General features: G+C 41.9%; 2 protein-coding genes and 1 pseudogene across 4 annotated transcripts in view; 1 reads left to right on the forward strand and 2 right to left on the reverse strand.

Moving 5' to 3' along the window:
- Positions 1 to 21,743, reverse strand: part of NUDT3 (nudix hydrolase 3) — a 98,760-nt gene that overhangs the window by 40,517 nt on the left and 36,500 nt on the right. For all 3 annotated transcript variants that reach the window (XM_054721921.1, XM_008152008.3, XM_054721920.1), the window contains exon 2: positions 953 to 1,063. In XM_054721921.1, the coding sequence (XP_054577896.1) occupies positions 953 to 1,063 (111 nt within the window). The remainder of the gene's footprint in view (positions 1 to 952; positions 1,064 to 21,743) is intronic.
- LOC103295535 (keratin, type II cytoskeletal 8-like) lies at positions 2,684 to 4,460 on the reverse strand (annotated as a pseudogene).
- On the forward strand, positions 11,233 to 11,490 carry LOC103295536 (acyl-CoA-binding protein-like). The gene has a single exon (XM_054721925.1). The coding sequence runs from the start codon at positions 11,233 to 11,235 to the stop codon at positions 11,488 to 11,490; it is 258 nt and encodes an 85-aa protein (XP_054577900.1).

The raw sequence follows: 21,743 nt of genomic DNA on the forward strand, positions 1-21,743 counted from the left end.
TACTGGGTGGAATCACAAAGACTTGATGAAAGAAGTAACTTTCAGATTAAGGCAAAAGAAATGTAGAATTTAGACCTGTTCCAAGTGCTATTTTATATGTTCTTGTATCAGTATTACATCCCCTGTGGAACAAGGAAATGGATCTAAAACACTATGTGGTGAGGGGAAGTAAATGGGGTGATGAAACTTATACCACCCATTAGGAATCTAACTGAGATAACATAAGCAGAGCAGAGGATGGTGCTGCCACAAGAGACGATGGAGAAACATTAGTTCCTTCCTCCTGGTTTTAAATTGCAATCTCTCAGTTTCTCTAACCTAACTGTAAGCTCTTGAAGTAGGGGAGTAAGGGTCTAGGACTTTACTTCTTCTGACTATTTATTCTAGAGTATCTAATTAGATATACAGGGCATGGCTCAGAAACTCAAAGCATGTACATTGAATATCATCTGACTAAAATAAAACAAAAAAGATACTGTTATCTCTCAAGCTGCACCATTAACAGCTTCTGGCTAACAGAATTGTTGCTTTAGCCACTGCTCGGCAGCCAGGACCCAGGGAGCATAGGAGAACAAGGGCTGCCACCTCCTCATCCAAAGGCTAATGAGAATGAGCTGTGTATACCAAGACTGCCTGTTCTTCTCAGTTCCTCGGGCTGATGAACTACCTGATTCCTGATCTTCTGCCACAAGTAAGAGATGCCATACTGGAAGAGATTCCTGGGAAATCACCGGGCTGTCTGGTATAAGTAGATACAGTGACTCTGTGAGAACCCTTCCTGCATAGAGCGGTGCCTGATAAACACTACCGTGTCACAACCTGACCTCCTCTTTAATCCAGGAGGCACACGGTAACTGTTAAATGCCTTCTTTCTATGATCATCAGTGTGTTTATCAGACATACAGGTTCATGATCACAGGGTATGCCATGCTCTTTTTTTCTCGGTGCATACCTCCTCGCAGACTTCCCGGACTGCTGCCATGCTCGGCTCCTCCTCAGGCTCCATGCCTCCTCCAGGGACAATCCACCGGTCTGGATGGCGACTACTGCTCACCAGTAGCACCTGAAAATCACACAGGTCACATGGGTGGTTAAAAACTCAAAAGATACATTCATACAAATTCAGAGTTTAAACACCACAAAAGTAAAAATACCGAAGACCCCTTTATTTATACCTCTCCAAATCACTTCTTGCAAGGCAGCTTCCATTTCTCTTCGAAAAGGTAGGCCATCTGCCTAGTAAAAGCAGGAGGGCATCTAAACCAATGGCCATTACCCCTGCTTTCCCTTAGGATTCTGTCAATTGTTCCATCTATCCCCTCCTTCATTCTTTTCTCTAAAACCCACTGAATGCAGAGCTGACAAAAAATAAAGAGATTGTCTATGATGAGCATGTGAGTGCTGTGAAGGGCTGGCCAGAAGGAAAGGCCTTAGCCGAGGTTGGTACCACAGTCCCACCTTCCCTTCTGTGTGTCCTAGCTCCTGCTCCATCAGATGGCCACAGGCCCATACAACGTGCCACCCTAAGCCCTAAGTGTGCACTGAAAACCTAATTCTCTCATCTACATGGAAAGTAGAATATTTCTTTTCATCATGCTTTCAGATGAGATAAAACTGTAATTTTTTACTAGGAAATTTTATTAAGAAGTGAAAAGCAAAGCAAACAAAGACACAAAAATATTGATATAGAATTCAGTTTACTAATTCAAACTTAACCAGCATTTTATTTTTAAATTTATTTAAAATTCTTTCTAGTTTAAAGTATTACATATAGTATTACGTATGTCTCCTTTTCCCCCATTGACCTCCCCCTGGCCACCCCCACCCCTACTCCTAACCAGCATTTTAGTCACGGCTAAAATAAAATCTGGAATTTCCCTAGTACCTCTTCCTTACCCCTCTCAAGGGCACATGCTAAACAAAGTTAGGTGCACTCATTTGGGAGTAGAGTTGGGTTGGCATTATTTCTAAAACTAAAGGAATCCCCAAATGCTCACTTTCTGATAATATCTTTTGAGCCTCCATCCTTATCGCAAACCATATTCCTTACCTACCCCTTCACTCTAGTCCACCCGCAGCACTTAACTTCTACTCTGCAGTCATCTTTGTTGCCTAAAAGAAAACACTACTTCCTCTGTAGCCTTTACAGATTCCACCACTGACTCCCAGTTACCTACCTTCCAGTCATCGCCTCTCTCCCCCTTGGGGTCTCTGCATCTATGAGGCCTTAGCAATTTTACCCTTTTCTTCACCCTTAATCCCCTTACTACCTGTCATCATAGATATTCTGATGCTCCTCTACAAAATCTGTGATCTGCACACCCAAGGGGACCAAAGAGTTACAAGAAGTAAATTCATGAATCCATATATAGCCACCAATATATAGCCTATGAACTGTGAAAATGTGCTATACTTACAAGTACTATTTTTTAAATATATGTAACTTCTGCTTTGATTAATACAATGCAAAATAATTTAAAAGAAAATAAAATCCACAGTGGCTTTTGGTTGGTATGTATGTATGTTTAATCAAGAATTATTAAAAGTACAATATGGAGGTTTCATGAAATTTTTATTATCACTTTTTGTAGGGTTGGTAGACCCAGCTGAGACCTTTGGAAAAAACCCACTTGATTTGGCTTTTAGTTGGGGGCCTGGGTAAGAGGCAGTCCCCCAGGCAGTCAACGACCCTACCCCAAGGAGCTGTTCCCTACGCAGCTCCTTTCCCCCAGGCTTGGAGGACAGGGGGGCCACAATAGTCAGTCACTTGGGCAGGACACCCAATGACTCAGACACCAGCTTCCCATCGGGGTCTCAATCTTCTTCACAACCACCATCCTGAAGGAGCTGGTGCTGGTGCGGCTGAAGGAGCCAGGACCCCTGCCGAGCCCAAGTTGGCCTGGAAGCCCAGGCCATAGCTGAGGTTCCGATAAGCCAGGCTCAGCCCATCTGATAGCGAGTGGTGGTGTTGGTATGGATACTCATGTTCTGGATCCGAGACTCCAGCTGGTTCTTCTCACTGTCCAGCAGCTTGGTATAGGTGGCAATCTCCATGCCCAGGGCCAGCTTGACGTCCACGTGCTCCTGGTACTCACGTACCTGCCAGTTCTCAGAGTGGCTTCCAGCTCAGCCACCTTGGCCTGAGCATCCTTGACAGCCAGCTTCCCATGCTTATCAGCATCAGTGATAGCGGCCTCCAGGGAAGTCCTCTGGCTTTTGAGGCCCTAGATCTCAGCCTGGAGTTGGCTGATGTTCTGGTTCATCTCAGAAATTAGTCTTGCGCTAGCCAGATTGGCTCAGTGGATAGAGCATTGGCCTGCAGACCGAAGGGTCCCGGGCTCAATTCCAGTCAAGGGCACATGCCCGGATTGCGGGCTCAATCCCCAGTAGGAGGGTGTGCAGGAGGCAGCCAATCAATGATTCTCTCTCATCACTGATGTTTCTATCTCTCTCTCCCTCTCCCTTCCTCTCTGAAATCAACAAAAATATATTAAAAAGGAAGGAAGGAAGGAAGGAAGGAAGGAAGGAAGGAAGGAAGGAAGGAAGGATAAATAAATAAATCTCAGTTTTTGTCATGCCTGTGCTTCCCAGCTCCTCACACTTGATCCGGTACATGGTCTCAGCCTCGGCATAGCTGCAATTAGCCATCTCCTCCTACTGAGCTTTGACCTCAGCAATGATGCCATATAGGTCCAAGGAGTGGTTGTTGTCCATGGACAGTACCACAGACATGTCGGAGATCTGGGCCTGCAACTAACCAATCTCTTCACACAGCTGCCTGAAGTTGATCTCATCAGCCAGCCCTTCCAGGCAGGACTCCAGCCCTACCTTATTCATGTAAGCTACATCCACATTCTTCTTGATGAAGACAAATTCATTCTCCATCTTGTGTGCTTGCTAATCTCGTCCTCCTACTTATTCTTCAAGTCCTCCACCACCCCCTGCATGTCATCAAACTCCGCCTCTAGCCTCAGTTTCTCCTGGGCCAATGCCACCGAAGATTGTTGATACAGTTCTCAAACATGTTCATTACTGCGAGCTGTCTTCTGCTGCTGCCTGAGGTTCCACTTGGTCTCAGAATCTTATTCTGCTGCTCCAGGCTCCACACCTTATCAAAGAAGGAAGCAAACTTGTTGAGGCTCTTGATCTGCTCCTTCTCCTGGTTGCACACAGGCCTGGATGTTGGAGTCCACCTCCAGCTTTAGAGGGCTCAGCAGACTCTGGTTCACTTGGAGAGCTGTGATGCTCTCCATACTCCCAGCCTCGCCATAATCCCCGGCTAGATTCATGTTGGAACCAAGACCAACCCGGTAGCTGCCGCCCACCTTGGAAAAAGCCAAGGAGCGTATGCGGGTGCCAGGCCCACTTGAATTATGAGTGGCTGCTGAAGGCCCATGGCCAGAGGTGGACACCTTGGAGGTCTTCTGGGTCACCTTTGTGGACATGGTAGAGGCTAGAGTGGAGGCGAGGAGGCTGAACCAGAGATTTGAGAAATAGCCAAAAATTTGCCTGAAATTTTGTTTTTAAATAAGAGCCCTCACTGGACCCATGCTTCATAATATACAAAAAGGGCCAACAACTTAAATGTAAGAGCTAAAACTATAAAGTGGAGATAAACTTCATGATTTTTTATTCATCTCAGACATGACACCAAAAGCATGAGCAACAAAGGAGAAAATAGATAAACAGGACTTCATCAAAATTAAAAACTTCTGTGCATCAAGGGACATTATTAAGAATGTGAAAAGACTACCTACAGAGTGGAAGGAAATATTTGCAAGTCATCTATCTAATAAGGGTAAAATATCCAAAATATGTAAAGAACTCGTACAGCTCAACAACAAAAAGACAAACATCATTTATCCAAAGAAAACATACAGACAGCAAACAGGCACATGAAAAGATGCAACATCATTAGGCACTAGGCAAGTGCAAAGTAAAACCACCATGAGACACCACTTCACACCCACTAGAATGGCTATAATTTTAAAAATAACAAGCACTGAGAGGATGTAGAGAAATTAGAACCCAAATACATTGCTGGTAGGAATGTAAATAGTTCAGGCACTGTGGAAAACAGTTTGGTGGTTCTTCAAAATGTTAAACATAAAATTACCATATGATCTAGAAATTCCTTTCATAACAGAAAACCCCGAAGAACTGAAAACAGGTACTCAAACACTTACACACACAAATGTTCATGGAAACATTATTCACAACTAGAGGCCCAGTGCATGAAATTTGTGCACGGGTAGGGTCCCTAGGCCTGGCTGGTGATCAGAGCTGATAGGGGCCTTCAGGCTGCCGGCTGGGGCCTTCCCCGGCTGCTGGCGGGGGCCTTCCTTCGTTCTGTGCCACCCCCTGATGGTCAGCACAGGTCATAGCGAGTGATCGAACTCATGGTCTCCTGGTCAAACTCCCAAGGGGACACTCTGCATATTAGTCTTTTATATATATAGCCAAAAAGTGAAAATAACTCGAATGAATGAATAAATACAATGTGGCATATATATATATATATATATATATATATATATATATGGAATGAATAGTATTCAATCATAAAAAGGAATAAAGTACTGATTCATGCTATATGGTAGATGAACGTTGAAAACATTATGCTAAGTGAAAGCCAGACTCAAAAAGTCACATATCGTATGACTCCATTTACATGAAATATGCAGGACAGGCAAATCCATAGAGACCAAAAGCAGATTGGTGGTTGCCAGGGACTGGGGGAAAGAAAGAATGGGGAGTAATGGGTACAGGGTTTTATTTTGGAACTAGAGGCCCGGTGCACGAAATTCGTGCACGGGGGGTGGGGGGGGGTGGGAGAGGGTGTGTGTCCCTCAGCCCAGCCTGCACCCTCTCCAATCTGGGATCCCTCTCACAATCCAGAACTAGTGGCTTCCAACTGCTTGCCTGCCTGCCTTCCTGATTGCCCCTAACCGTTTCTGCCTGCCAGCCTGATCATCCCCTAACCACTCCCCTGCCAGCCTGATTGATGCCTAACTGCTCCCCTGCCAGCCTGTTTGCTCCTAACTGCCCTCCCCTGCAGGCCTTGTCCCTCCCAACTGCCCTCCCCTGCTGGCTTGATCGCCCACAACTGCCCTCCCTGGCAGGCCTGGTCCCTCCCAACTGCCCTCCCCTGCTGGCCATCTTGTGGCAGCCATCTTGTGTCCACATGAGGGCAGCCATCTTGTGACCACATGGGGGAAGCCATTTTGTATGTTGGAGTGATGGTCAATTTACATATTACTCTTATTAGATAGGATAGAGGCCTGGTGCACGGGTGGGGGCCAGCTGGTTTGTCCTGAAGGGTGTCCCGGATCAGGGTGGGGATTCCCTTGGGGCATGGGGCAGCCTGGGCGAAGGGCCTGTGGTGGTTTGCAGGCCGGCCACACCTCCCGGCGACCCAAGCGGAGGCCCTGGTATCTGGGATTTATTTATCTTCTATAACTGAAACTTTGTAGCCTTGAGCGGAGGCCTGGGCTGGCCAGGGTGTGTGGAAAGCTTGGCTTCCTCCATTACCGGGGAAACCCAAGCCTCCTGCTCACTCCGTGGCCACAGCCTTCTTGGTTGGGTTAATTTGCATACTCGCTCCTGATTGGCTGATGGGTGTGGCTTGTGGTGTAGTGGAGTGATGGTTAATTTGCATATTACTCGTTTATTAGATAGTATGCTAAGTGTTTTGAAACTAGATAGACATGGCGGTTGCTAAATGTCACTGACTTATTCACTTTAAAATGTTTAATGTTATGCTATGTGAACTTCACCACAATAAAATAAAACTAGTTTTAAGATCACAAATTCTTTAAAAGCTAACGGAGTCAATGCTACTACTTTCTTTTTCAGAGTCTACAGTTCAGAAGAGCAGCCTTCCAAAAGCCTATCCTTAGTTTTATAATATTAAGTTATAAAGCTAAAATAATACACTATTTCCATAAAAGAAAAAGGGGATCATTGTCACACCCATTCTCCCCAATAACTGTGGCCAATATTACATTTTAAAAAATTCCCTGTCAAAAGAAAAATAAGCCCAAATGTAATTGTTTGTTAATTCAAGTTAAAAAGGTTTTTTTTAAGTCCTCCAAATACAACTCTAGACAATGGCAGTTAAGCCATATCTATCTAATCTGCAAGGAAGATTGCAGAAGCGACCTGGCAGGGTGGCTCAGATGGTTGGAGCGTTGTCCCATACAGCAAAAGGTTACCGGTTTGATCCCTGGTCAGAGTGTGTACAGGAGGCAACCAGTTGATATTTCTCTCTCATATCGATGTTTCTTTTTCTCTCTCCCTAAAAAAAAAAATTTAAAAATCAGTAATCAATCAATCAATAAAATAACACCCTTAAAAAAGGATTCCAGAAGAAAAAGTAGAAAAGGGGATTAATCCTTCATTGATTTGCTATATAATAATACGTAGTCTTTCTTCCTAGAATTCCCCCACGTTCTGGCTGTTCTCTGGACACAGGAATTTGATAGTTCAATGAGATGTCTAATGAATACTTCTAGTTACAACCATAAATGTGGACTGGAGCTAAGAGGGAAGGAGAATGAGATTTGGAAAACAACAGTCTTAGACTCTTCCAGCCAGGATGAGAGGAACCAGGGGGACTATGCACATCTGCAGAGCTGTAACTAAAAGAGCTATCCCCATTTCCTTTACCTACCCTGGGTGTCATGCAAGCTTCCATTCCCACCACCAAGAGTATAGTAGTGGTAGATCTATTCCAAGTATCCCATGTTATTAAAGTTCTGGAAATATTTTCCTTAAAAATTAGTTTATCTATGGTAATACATCTTAGATAGATAACTAATTCCTAGAAAATTGCATGCAGTAATGCACCTAACATGATCTCATTTCCAGCAATGTAATGTCCCAGTTGACAGCCTCTTAGGCCCGCCATTACCGCCAGAGAGCTCTTCTGGTATCCCAGATGGCACGGGGCTGCACCCTATCAAATCTGTGATATGCCCTGCAGACTGCTTCTACAGACTAGCTCTTTCTAGTAATTTGTGTGTCCCTTCTTAAAAATAAGACCAACATAATAGTGAATAATTATCTGAACTTGCTTGGATTCCATATATATGTTTCTTTTTTTACAGAACAGCTGCCACAAGTTCTTATGCACAACGACCCCATGTTTAAAACAAGAGTAAAGCTGAGTAGGAGGTGAAATAACCTTTCAAATTGAATCAGTGACTTATCAGAGGGCCAAGCATTAGTAGTTTCAGTTCCTAGAGTTTTAAATACATTTTACCCCTTAGCTACTTTTTTTCCTACACAGGAGCTCAAATACTGCTACAAGGAGGAACAAGCAGACATAAACAGTTTACAAAACTCCTCATAAACAGCCCTTCACTTTAATCAGGTTGTTTATTTAACAAAAAAAGGCAATTTCCTGCCTAGTCCAAAGAAACACTGTATCTGTGCTGTGAATAGATATTCTGACAATTTTTACTTTGGAAGCAACAAGGTATTTTAAGAGCGATATGAAAAGGTAATAATATACACAAATATCGTTCTTAAGTATGAGTCCAAGGGTATGGAGTGTGGAGTATATGGAGTACTAGACTTCTAAATGAGAATGTCCTGCTCTGTCTTTTCAAATTAATATCTAAATATTAAAATAAGCACACATAACACTTTATATTGCCTGGTATTCAATGACTTTTTTTATTTCTAAAAAAAAGACTAAAGAAACCAGTAAACTTGACCAAATTTGCAGGTTATATAAAAATAAAAACAAAGATTGAAAGTAAACTGTTTGAATATAACTTACTGGAACATCCAGTGTGTTCTTATAAACCTTAACCCCCTCCCACAACTCCTGTAAATACTGAAAGAAAACAGACTAATGCCAAGGGGAAATACAGGGATAATTACAGCCGCAGGAGTACTTATTCAGCTCCCACTTTAAGCCACGTGCTGGCTTTTTACACATTCTATTTTTACTGCACTCTCTATTTTTCAAACAAAAATGCAAGCCAGGTGTTATGTAATTCTCACCATTATAGAAATGAGGAACGTGAGCCTTAGATGATTTGGTGATGTGGCCAAGGGCACAGAAAGGATTCAAACCACGGTCTACATGCCTGACTGGGTCCATGACGTAGCTAAACCCACATGAAACACCCTCTGAAAACATAACTGCCATGGATAAAAGCCACGACACTGTTTTCTTCAGGCCAGGTGGAGAGGCATTTTCATCTTATCTTTGATTCAAATCAAGGATTTGGAGCACTTTTCAATGTCCTCTCCCATGTGCAGAGTGTTTGCTTATTTACTAGATCTTTCCCGGGAGAGTTGTCATATACATAGAGGAGTACTCCTCTGTATTATACATATATATATATATATATATATATATATATATATATATATATATCCTATCTAATAATAGACAAATATGCAAATTGACCGCACCTTTGCTATGCCCAAGCCACACCCACCAGCCAAGCCACGCCCACCAACCAATCAGGACAAGTATGCAAATTACCCCAACAAAGATGGCGGCTAATTTGCATATCAAGACAGTGTAGAAAGAAGCCAAGAGCTGCAGAAGGGAGCAAAGCTGCGGAGAAGCAAGCAAGCCGGGGGGAGGAGAAGGGAGGAGCAGAGGCGGGGCCGGGGGAGAAGGAAGGAGAGCGGGCTGGCGGAGAAGGCGGGGCGGGGAGAAGGGAGGAGCGGGGCCGGGAGAGAAGGAAGGAGAGCGGGCTGGTGGGCCGGGGGGTGAAAAGCAGGGGGGCTGGCGGAGAATGCGGGGTGGGGGACAAGGGAGGAGAGCAGGCAGGGCGGGGTAGAGTGCAGCAGAAAACCCTATTGCAGGATTTTTCCTGCAACGGGAACGCTAGTATATATATATATATATATATATATATATATATATATATATATATGGTGACTACCAGCTTGGCTGGTGTGGCTCAGTGGTTGAGCATCGACCTATGAACCAGGAGGTCATGGTTCCCAGTCAGGACACATGCCTGGGTTGTGGGCTTGGTCCCTAGTAAGGTGTGTGCAGGAGGCAGGCAATCAATGACTCTCTCTCATCATTGATTTTTCTATTTCTCTCCCGCTCTCCATTCCTCTCTGAAATCAATAAATACATATATACATAAATACATATATACATACATATATATACATATATATATATATATATATATATATATATATATTTTTTTTTTAATGACTACTAGCCCTACCAGTTTGGCTCAACGAATAGAGCATCGGCCCTCAGACTGAAGGGTCCCAGGTACGATTCCACTCAAGAGCACATACCTCAGTTGCAGGCTCAATCCCCAGTGCCAGTCGGGGCATAGGAGGCAACCATTTGATGTGTCTCTATCACATCGATGTTTCTCTCTCTGTCTCTCCCCCTCACTTCCACTCTCTCGCTCTAAAAAAAACAAAAATCAATGGAAATATATCCTCGGATGAGGATTAACAAAACAAACAAAAAAGATTACCAATTCTCAATATGAAGCTCTATTATTTTTCACATTTGTTTAGAAACTACCATATTTTAGGTAATTCCTTACTTGAGCATTTATTCCATAAACAACTGCTGTCGAGTCATTATTTGCTGAGAAATGAACAGAGGCATGGAGGTGAGTATGTGGGGCAGAGATGTAAAAAAATATATAAAGTTTGCCCTTGAACAACCCACTGTCTAATGCAAGGACTGGAAACCGTGGTCCACAGACCAAATCTAGCTTACCACCTGTTTTTGTATGGCCCAGCACCCAAGAATAGTCTTTCAAAAGGTTGAAATAGTCTTTCAACTAAGCCAAAAAGGTCTACTCTGGTCCTTTATAGAAAAAGTTTTCTAGCCCTTGATCTAAGGAAGGGCCTGAGAAACCACAACATCATGTTGATAAGGACTAATGTGGAGGAAAGAAGATACTGAGAGAGTACCAAACACTTTCAAGAGGGAACATTTTAGCTGGGCCTAGAGGAGGAATTTACTGAGCTCAGAAAAAAAGGGCAAAGGCCACTGCAATAGTAAAGAGATGCAGTAACAGTACCCAGGAGATGCTGAGAAACTCAAGTAGTTTGATAGGGTGTGGGTGCATGATGGAAAGGAGGAAGAGGGCAACAGAGGAGGCTGATAAATTAGATTGAGATCAGTATAAAAAGTCCATATGAAGACGGGTCTTGCGCTACTTCTCCCAGCTCCTCGCTACCTCCACCAGCTCCTGCAGTCCTTGCACCGACCCCGCCAGCATGTCTCAGGCTGAGTTTGGCAAAGCTGCTAAGGATGTTAAGCACCTCAAGACCCAGCCAGCAGACGATGAGATGCTGTTCATCTACAGCCGCTACAAACACGCAACCGTGGGTGACAAAAATACAAAACGGCCTGGGATGTTGGACCTCAAAGGCACGGCCAAGTGGGATGCCTGGAATGAGCTGAAAGGGACGTCCAAGGAAGATGCCACGAGAGCGTACATCAACAAAGTAGAAGAACTAAAGAAAAAATATTAGGAACTGGGTCGGGCTGCCAGCCACACACGTCATCTAAACTGATAATCATGCCTTGTTTTTCTAATACCACAGATGAACTGAAATAATGAAATTAACCTTCTTCCTGAATACTGTCCAGGATACAGCTCTAACATTAAGGAGAGGAAATGGTTACTCGTCTTGTGGAGTAGTTTTCATCTATAGGTCAATTAAAACTGCATTTGTTACTTTAAAAAAAGTCCATATGGCGCCCTGGCTGGTTGTTCAGTGGTTAGAGCGTCAGCCTGCAGGCCAAAGGGTTGCAGGTTCAATTCCCATTCAAGGGCGCTTACCTCGGTTGTAGGTTTGATCCCTGGCCTCAGTTAGGACACATGCCTTCCTTGCACTTTCTCTAAAAATCAATGGAAAAAATATCCTCAGGTGAGGATTGAAAAAAAACAAGTTCATATGGCGAGCGTACCAAAGAGTTATGGCAACTGGGAATCCTCCCTGGTTCTGAGGAGGAAAATGGCAATCTCACCTGTGTTTCAGAAGCCTGAATCACAAGTTTCTTTTTAAAAAATGTATTTATTTTATTGATTTCAGAGAGGAAAGGAGAGGGTGAGAGAGAGATAAAAACATCAATGATGAGAGAGAATCATTGATTGGTTGCCTCCTGCACACCCAACACTGGGGATCGAGACCAAAACCCGGCATGTGCCCTGATCAGGAATCGAACCTCAACCTCCTGGTTCATAGGTCGATGCTCAATCACTGAGCTACACCGGCCAAGCTCATTGATGTTTCTATCTCTCTCTCTTCTCTCTCCCTTCCTCTCTGAAATCAATAACAAATCAATAACAATATATTTAAGAATAAATAATGTCCATCTGAAAGCATTCACGTACAGTACAATTGGCAGCAGTGAGGAGGCGGCACTTCATATAAAGCTTATAATTGACCAAGAATGCCAAGCATTATTCCTTAGGAAATTTCTGAAAGCCAAATGGAGTGAATGAAATATTTAGAACACTCACATATCTGGAGGTCATTAAAACAAAGCCATAGCAACAGCATTCCTGATACTCATAAACTACATTATTCCCCCCCCCCCCCCAGTCTTAGAATGAAAGGAATACACTGTAAAAAGGCGGGTATGTGTCCCCAAAGCAGCATCAACACATTAATTGCAGTTCAATCTTATTCAAGTCGTCCAAGTTTAAACCACAGTTGTGTGCTGTCTACTTCATAGAAAAGGCAGTCAGGAGACTTGGGTTCCAGCTCTGCCTCTTACACCCATCAGTCACACAAGCTGGGGGAGGGGGAGAGCTCTCTCTCTAGCTTTTCCAGTTTTAAAATGAGGTGGTCCAAATAATCTCTAAACTCCCTCAGCATTAACCCTCTATTGCTCTACATGTACACAGGTGTATGTGTCTAGAATCTATTTTTTCAATAGTACACACTGCGCAGGCCTTGTCTCCCATCGATGTCCCAGAGGTGCTTCTGAACACTTCTTGAGATATTCTAGCACGCTTGAATATAAATCTTTATTCTCTTCTTTCCTCTTTGTTAACCCAAGCAGTAACCCATCATATGCACCGTTTCTACCTTGCTTTTAAAAAAATTTTAAATATATTTTTATTCATTTCAGAGAGGAAAGGAGAGGGAGAGAGATAGAAACATTGATGAGAGAGAATCATTGATCAGCTGCCTCCTGCACGCCCCCCACTGGGGATCGAGCCCGCAACCTGGGCATGTGCCCTTGACCTGAATCAAACCTGGGACCCTTCAGTCCACAGGCTGACGCTCTATCCACTGAGCCAAATCAGCTAGGGCTCTACCTTATTTTTTCACTTAAATTATGAGGTTCATCCCATCAGTACATACTGAAGTGCATCCTCTTTTTTCTTTTAATGACCATTTGACATTTTTAAAACTTTTCCAGAAAATCCCTCTTACATAAAAGTATACAGAAAATATAATAAATCTTCAAGTCGTAATTACTCAGCTTCTTCAATGATTATTAACATTTTGCCTATCGTGTTTTATTTATCTATACCCCATTCCCAGAGTATTTTAAAGCAAATATCAGATATCATTATATTTCACCAATAAATACTTGTTATGTATCACTAACAGATAAGAACTTGTAAAAAATCACAATATTAATAACTATAAAAATTAATAATTCCTTATAATCATCTAATTTTTCCTACTGTTTCAAAAATGTTATTTTATAATTGATTGATTATATGAAGATTCAAATCAGGTCCAAGCCCTGGGTTTGGCCCAATCTAAAACAGTTTCTTAAAACAGTTCCTTCATTTAAACCAGTTCTCTCTCCAGGCCCTTTGTTTTCAAGCCATGTTTTGTTGTTGAAAAAGAGATCGTTTAACCTGCAGGATTTCCCTACGTTTACTAATGCATTCTCTTGTGATAATATTCAACTTCCTCCTTTGTCTCCCCATATTTCCTGTTCTCAGGTTGATAGGTTTGGAAGCCTGATCAGGTTTCGATTTGGTGTTTTGGCAAATTCACTAAAGGCCTACATACTTTCTATAGCATCACAGTAGGAGATACTACGTAAGATCTGACAACACTTTTAGTGATGAGAAAATGAAACTCTGGTTCCAAGTGTTGTCACATGATCTGTCCATTACAGAACTCACCATCAGACTTTCATTGCATTAAAAAAATATATATGTTTTTATTGATTTCAGAGAAAAGCAGGGAGAGGGAGAGAGAGATAGAAACATCAATGATGAGAGAATCATTGACTGGCTGCCTCCTGTATACCCCCTACTGGGGATCAAGCTCACAATCCAGGCATGTGCCCTGCCCAGGAATCCAACCATGACCTCAAAGCTCAGCCAGTGAGCCACACCAGCCAGGCTCATTCCATGGTTTCAACAACAGCCATGATTTCATTAGGATATGCAAGTGGTAATTCTCTAATCCTATCACCCCTTCTATAGAATTCTACAAAGAAACTTCATTGATTGTTTGATTACCCTAATATAAAAAGGCAAGATAAATGTTTGACTTTTTCTCCTTAACTAATTTTCAGAATAATGTCCATGCCACCTCCAGATACTTTTATTATTTTTATATTTCATGTATTTTAATCAACTACAGTCATTAATCTTTTGATGCTTCCATCTTTAACTATCCAAGAGCTGCTTCAGGTTGGCTCCTGTATCCTTTTTCCTCCAGCACTACATTATAAAAATTTTCAAACACACAGCTAAGTTGAAAGAAATATATAGTAACCACCCATATGCTTACTACCCAGATTCTACTGGTAATACTTTAGATTTAAAGACACACACACTGAAAATAAAGGAATGGAAAAAGATATTTCATGAAAATGTAAACAAAACAAAAAGGCTGGGGTAATAATACTTATATCAGACAAAACAGACTTTAAAATAAAGGCTATAACTAGATAAAGAAGTACCTAGCAATTCCACTTATGGGTATTTATCCAAAGAAACCCAAAACACTAATTCAAAAAGACATATACATCCATATGTTCATTGTAGCATGATTTACAACAGCCAAGCAACTTAAGTGCCTATCAACAGATGAATGGATAATGAAGAAGTAGTGTATACATACAATGGAATATGACTCAGCCATAAAAAGTAATGAAATCTTGCCATCTAAAACAACATGGATGGACTCAGAGAGCCTTATGCTGAGTGAATTAAATCAGACAGGGAAAAAAATGCCATGTGATTTCACTTATATGTGGAATCTGGAAAACAATATAAAACAGAAACAAACTCTAGATACAGAGAACATTTTGATGGTTGCCACCAGATGGAAATAGGGGAAGGGGTTAAGAAGTACAAATTGATAATTTCAAAGTAGTCACGGGATGTAAAGTATAGGATAGAGAATATAGTTCCATAAAATTGTTACAACTATGGTGTTAGATGGGTACTAGATTTTTCAGGGTGGTCACTTTGTGTCTGTCACTCTGTTATACTCCTGAAACTAATATAATATTGTATGTCAACAGTAATAAAAATTTTTTTTAAATTATTTAAAAAATAAAACAGTATCAAAAGATAAGACAGATTGGCAGACAACAGCTCATTTTTGTAAGTAAAGTTTTATTGAAACACAGCAATGTTCACTGGTTTTTATATTGTACTAGCATTCCCGTTGCAGGAAAAATCCTGCAATAGGGTTTCCTGCTGCACTCTACCCCGCCCCGCCTGCTCTCCTCCCTTCTCCCCCACCCCGCCTTCTCCGCCAGCCCGCCTGCTCTCCTTCCTTCTCCCCCGGCCCCGCCTGCTCTCCTTCCTTCTCCCCCAGCCCCGCCTCCATTCCTCCCTTCTCCTCCCCCCGGCTTGCTTGCTTCTCCACAGCTTTGCTCCCTTCTGCAGCTCTTGGCTTCTTTCTATGCCGTCTTGATATGCAAATTAACCGCCATATTGGTTGGGTAATTTGCATATTCATCCTTATTGGCTGGTGGGCGTGGCTTGAGCATAGCGAAGGTGCGGTCAATTTGCATATTTGTCTATTATTAGGTAGGATTGTCTATGACTGTTTCCCTGCTGCAGGGGCAGAGTTGAATAGTTGCAACATAGTGTAGGGGTGTGCAGGAGGCAGCTGATCAATGATTCTCTTTCATTATTGATGTTTCTAGCTCTCTCTCCCTCTTCCTTCCTCTCTGAAATCAATAAAAATATACTTTAAAAAATCTTTTTTAAAAATCCATAAAATGTACAATAGCAAGAGTGAACCCTAATGTAAACTATGGGCTTTAGGTGGTAATGATGTGTCAGTGTGGGGTCACTGACTCTAACACACGTCCCACTCTGGTAGAAGATGATGATAGTGTGGAGGCAGAGGATATATGGGCACTCTCTGTACTTTCCACCCAATTTTGCTGTGAACCTAAAACCACTCTAAAAAATAAAGTCTATTTTTTAAAGTATTAAAATATTTTTATTGATTTCAGAGAGGAAGGGAGAGGGAGAGAGATAGAAACATCAATGATGAGAGAGAATCACTGATCGGCTGCCTCCTGCACGCTCCACACTGGGGACCGAGCCCACAACACAGGCATGTGCCCTGACCGAGAGGGAATCGAAGGGTGACCTCCTGATTCATAGGTCGAAATTCAACCACTGAGCCACACCAGCTGGAAAAAAATATTTTTTAAAGTACCGGATATATATATATATATATACATATAAATATAATCTAACTTAATTATCACAATAACCCTAGAAATTAGATGATGCTAGTGGATATATTTCTATTTTATAAGTGAAGAAACTGTGATTTAAAGAGGGTAACTCAGACCTGACTACCGACCTGACTCTAGCACCATGTTCTTTCCACACCCTTGACTTCATTTGACTGCTGTAGCACTATCCAGCATTATTAGCCAACACTCACAATGAGTCCTGGGAGTCTGCATCTGAATAAAGAGCAAATTACACATGTAGCTTCAGTTCTATAGCACATGGTTTAAATTTGCAAAACATGCTCAATATATACAGTAACAATTAATTACAACACTCAAACTAACAAGAATATTATCTTCCTCTCTACTTTTCCAGGCAGCCCAAAGCTGACAGATGTTTACAGCTGGTTTATGGACTGTGAGGCTGCCTTACGTGTTAGCAGCCATACTGAGGTTCACTCAGTTCTAAGCCAGCAGAGCCTGGAAGTCCTCCAGATCCACACATTCAGCCTCAAGAAGGACACAGGGTTATTTGGGTCCCTTTGCAAATCAATAAGCACTTCCCCTAGCAGTGGTTCTCAACCTTCCTCATGCCGCGACCCTTTAATACGGTTCCTCATGTTGTGGTGACCCCCAACCATAAGATTATTTTCGTTGCTACTTCATAACTGCTGTAGAGCCTAAGACCAACGGAAAACACAGATATTTACATTACGATTCATAACAGTAGCAAAATTACAGTTAGGAAGTAGCAACGAAAATAATTTTTGGTTGGGGGTCACCACAACATGAGGAACTGTATTAAAGGGTCGCGGCATTAGAAAGGTTGAGAACCACTGCACTAGAGGAAGGCAGCTATACAAAATAAATTCGCAGAAGTAGCAAATAATCAAAGGGAAATAAAAACACAAAGGGCAGACTTAAGTCCTCATCCACCCAAAGTGGTGAAAAATAACTGTATTTTTATCCTAGCCCATTAAAAGGAGGAAAGCAGGCTTGTCATTTAAGGATCAGAAGCAAACTCAACAGTTGTGGGAGATGAGTCTTGGCAGTGGGAAAAGAGGGCCCAAAATAGATCTATTAAACACGGCTAGGTGAGAGTTCTGATCAGCATGTATTTTTAGTAATTGCACATTTATAACTTTCACATGTCCAGTTCAAAATTAGTTTATCAATCTTTTAAAAATATATATATGTTTTTTATTGATTTCAGAGAGGAAGGGAGAAGAGAGAGAAACATCAATGATGAGAATCATTGATTGGCTGCCTCCAGCACGCCCCCCACTGGGGATCGGGCCTGCAACCTGGACATGTGCCCTGACCAGGAATCAAACCATGACCTCTGGTTCATAGGTCAACACTCAACCGTTAAGCCACACTGGCTGGGTTAGCTATCAATCTTTTAAAATGCCAGAAAAGTTATCCCTACCCCACAATCACCCTCACAATGGGATCATCATGTGTTCAAGGAGAAACAACGTCACAGAACAAGACTGGTATAGGAAAGAATAATAGTTCTTACACTGTCCTTGTCAATCACTGCAACTACAACTGAATTTAAATGAACTTACTAAGTTTTGCTCTCATCTAGAAGCTCAACCCCTCTATTCTCTAGCACTGAAAAAACTCCTGCATCGTTTTGAGTATTTCCAACAGCAGTTCAACCCGTTGTTTCCCTTCTGTAGAAACTTTCTGAAAACTAAGTATTTGCATTTTTAAATACTTGTATATTTACTAATAACAATTCCTAAAAAAACTGCTAATGACAGCTTCTAAATAACAGGGAATCAATATGTAAATTCTACCCATCTTTTAAGGTTCAAGCCAAGTGATTATTGTGTCACAACCTATAACAGACCATTAGTTGAATACAGGATACAGAAGGGACACATAGTATAGAAATATAAATTTACAAGGAACACAACTATAATCCTACAAATTTCTTTCAAAATGATTTCTACCACATCTGCAAGTTGCATTTCAACTGATCAAAATCACTGTTTTAAGTATGTCCCACACTTCAAAAGCTAATAGGAAAAAATAAATATGATGAATATCTCCATCTTGACTTTTTATTAGTGATAATTAAAGGTTACTCACACCCTGAATTATATTTACTGAAAGATAATTGCAAAAAGCATCCTGAAATATCATTTTTCATCTTTCTGAAACAAAACTACTCTAAAAATATGAAATAAACCAGCAGCTTTTTAAAATTCAAAGGTAAAAATTCCAAACATCATATCACATAAGCAAATTTTGTCTATTTTTTAAAATGTTTTTATTGATTTCAGAGAGGATGGGAGAGGGCGAGAGAGACAGAAACATCAATGAGAGAGTTATTGACTGGCTATCTCCTGCACACCCCCTACTGGGGATTGAACCCGAAACCCAGGCATGTGCCCTGACTGGGAATTGAACTGTGATCTCCTGGTTCATAGGTTGACGCTCAACCATTGAGTCAAACCAGCTGGGCAAGTTTTGTCTATTTTGTAAATCATAATGTATGTATTTCAATGTGTACTTTAATATGCATTAGGTAAAAAACAATGTATTTGTTGACAAATAAATCACATAATTTCTTATGTGATTATTTTAAACTAAACTATACAATGTGAATTATCTGGTAAATGAAATAGAAATATATTGACATTCATTTATTCATTCAAACACTATTTCTTGGTAATGTATATATGCCTGACTCTTGTCTAGAAACTAGGGCTACACTGGAAAGCCAGACAGAGGAAACCATTGCTCTCATGGAGTGCGTTTAAGGAGGGGAGTCAGATAACAGGTAAATGAGGTAATATCAGACAATAATAGGTGCTAGAAAGAAAAGGAAGGAGCATGATGTGACAATGTATGACTTGGAGAGCTACATTAGAGAGCCAAGAAAGGCCTCTTTGAGAAAAACCAACAGATTAATCTAAAATGATTCATCTTTTACTTAAAATCCTTTGTTACATGCTACCTCAGAATGGTGAAAAAATTTTTTTTAATTCCTACAGAAGATTAATGCTAGCCATGAGCTGGACAGGTGCACAGAGGGTCTTCTCAGGAACCTTATGAAGTACCAAGCAACTAGCTGGTAGAGACTCCAAAGACGGAGACTAATCCTGATCTCTTCCTGGAATGACTCATATGCGCCTGTGCTAAAATACATAATACTCATAATCTTGGGGACAAAACCAAGGTTACCTACAGGTAGTTTACTAAGTATTACCTGAAAGATTAAAAAGAAAATAAATGGTTAAGTAAAGTCCTGAAACATAATATTTATAAAGTATACTTTTTTTTCCTGGTTTCTTTTTAAGAATTGGTGACTTCTCAAAGAATATGTTAAGTATTACTCAAGATCCAAACAGATTATTTACAGAATATTTCTGACAACTTGCACCTGCCCTAATGGATAAATTTGGTTTTGCTGCCTTCTTGACACCATTCTACATAGAAGTCTCCAGGATGTTCTTTAAACTCAAACATAACTGTATCCTTTGCTCCAAAGAAGGGTTAGGAGAGCACAGTTCAAATTCATGTTGTCCTGTAATCTGGAAAAAGGCACAGAATTGGAAATTTGAGGGGGAGATAAGACAGCTAAACTGGTTGCCTTCTTTCTTCCTGTGCTTGGCCTTCACATTGCATCAATATCGATCATCCTAGGTTCAAGTCAGAAACCTAGGAGCTACCAGAGCCACCTTCTTTCTTCCTCTCCTTCACCTCTCATAACCAATCTGTTCCCAAGCCCAGGGGATCTCTACGTTTCTGAAATCCGTCCCCTTCTCTCTGCCTCACTACCACTAACCTGATGAAAGGTATTTACTTGACAGTACTACGGTAGTAAACTAATGGTTTCTCAATATAGGTGCTCTCCCCTCTCCAATTTATTTTCTATTCTATAGCCCAATTATCTTTCAAAACTAAAATCTGGTCTAATTTCCCACTCACCCCTGCTGTTTTTTAAATCCTTACCTGAGAATATGTTTATTGACTTTTTTTCAGAGAGAGAAAAACATCAATGTGAGAGAAACATTGATCTGTTGCCTCCCATACATGTCCCGATCTGGAGATCGAACTGTAACCTAGATAAATGCCCTGATCAGGAATCAAACCTGCAACCTTTTGGTGTATGGTATGACACTCCTCCAACCAACTGAGCCACCCTGCCAGGGCTCACCCCTGCTTTTATTAAAACCCTTCAAATGGCCCTGGCCAGCGTGGCTAAATCATCAGCATGAACATTGAAGGGTTTTGAGTTCCGATTCCCAGTCAAGGGCACATACCTGGGCTGCAGGTTCGATCACCAGCCCCGGTTGGGGCATGTGTGGAAGGCAACCAATCGATTGTCTCTCTCCCCCTCCTCTGTCTCTCCCCACCTCCCTTCCTCCTTTCCACTCTGAAAAGCAGTGGAAAAAATATCCACTGCTTTTCAGAGTGAAAATTAACCAAAAAATTTTGGTGAGGATTAACCAAAAAACGAAAAAACAAACAACAAAAAAACTTCAAATGGCTCCCATTACTTTTGAAATCACAACTATAATTATACTAGAGGCCCGGTGCACAAAATTTGTGCATGGGGGGGGTTGTCCCTCAGCCCAGCCTGCACCCTCTCCAATCTGGGATCCCTCTCACAATCCAGGACTGCTGGCTCCAAACTGCTCGCCTGCCTGCCTTCCTGATTGCCCCTAACCATTTCTGCCTGCCAGCCTGATCACCCCCTAACCACTCCCCTGCCAGCCTGACTGATGCCTAACTGCTCCCCTGCCAGCCTGTTGCTCCTAACTGCCCTCCCCTGCAGGCCTGATCACCCCCTAACTGCCCTCCCTTGCAGGCCTGGTCCCTCCCAAGTGCCCTCCCCTGCTGGCCATCTTGTGGTGGCCATCTTGTGTCCACATGGGGGCAGCCATCTTTGACCACATGGGGGCAGCGATCTTGTATGTTGGAGTGATGGTCAATTTGCATATTACTCTTTTATTAGATAGGACTAGAGGCTCGACGCACGAAATTCGTGCAGGGGGCTCGGCCCTTGCAGCAGCCCCAGCTTCGTCTGGAAGGTCGTCCAGAAGGTTGTCCAGACAGCTGTTCAGCCATCTGG

The sequence above is a fragment of the Eptesicus fuscus genome, chromosome 10 (genome assembly GCF_027574615.1).
Source record: "Eptesicus fuscus isolate TK198812 chromosome 10, DD_ASM_mEF_20220401, whole genome shotgun sequence".
Taxonomy (NCBI): Eukaryota; Metazoa; Chordata; class Mammalia; order Chiroptera; family Vespertilionidae; genus Eptesicus; species Eptesicus fuscus.

What these genes read in the sequence shown, in the direction of transcription:
- LOC103295536 (XM_054721925.1), top strand. Translation starts at nt 11,233, where the DNA reads ATGTCTCAGGCTGAGTTTGGCAAAGCTGCTAAGGATGTTAAGCACCTC.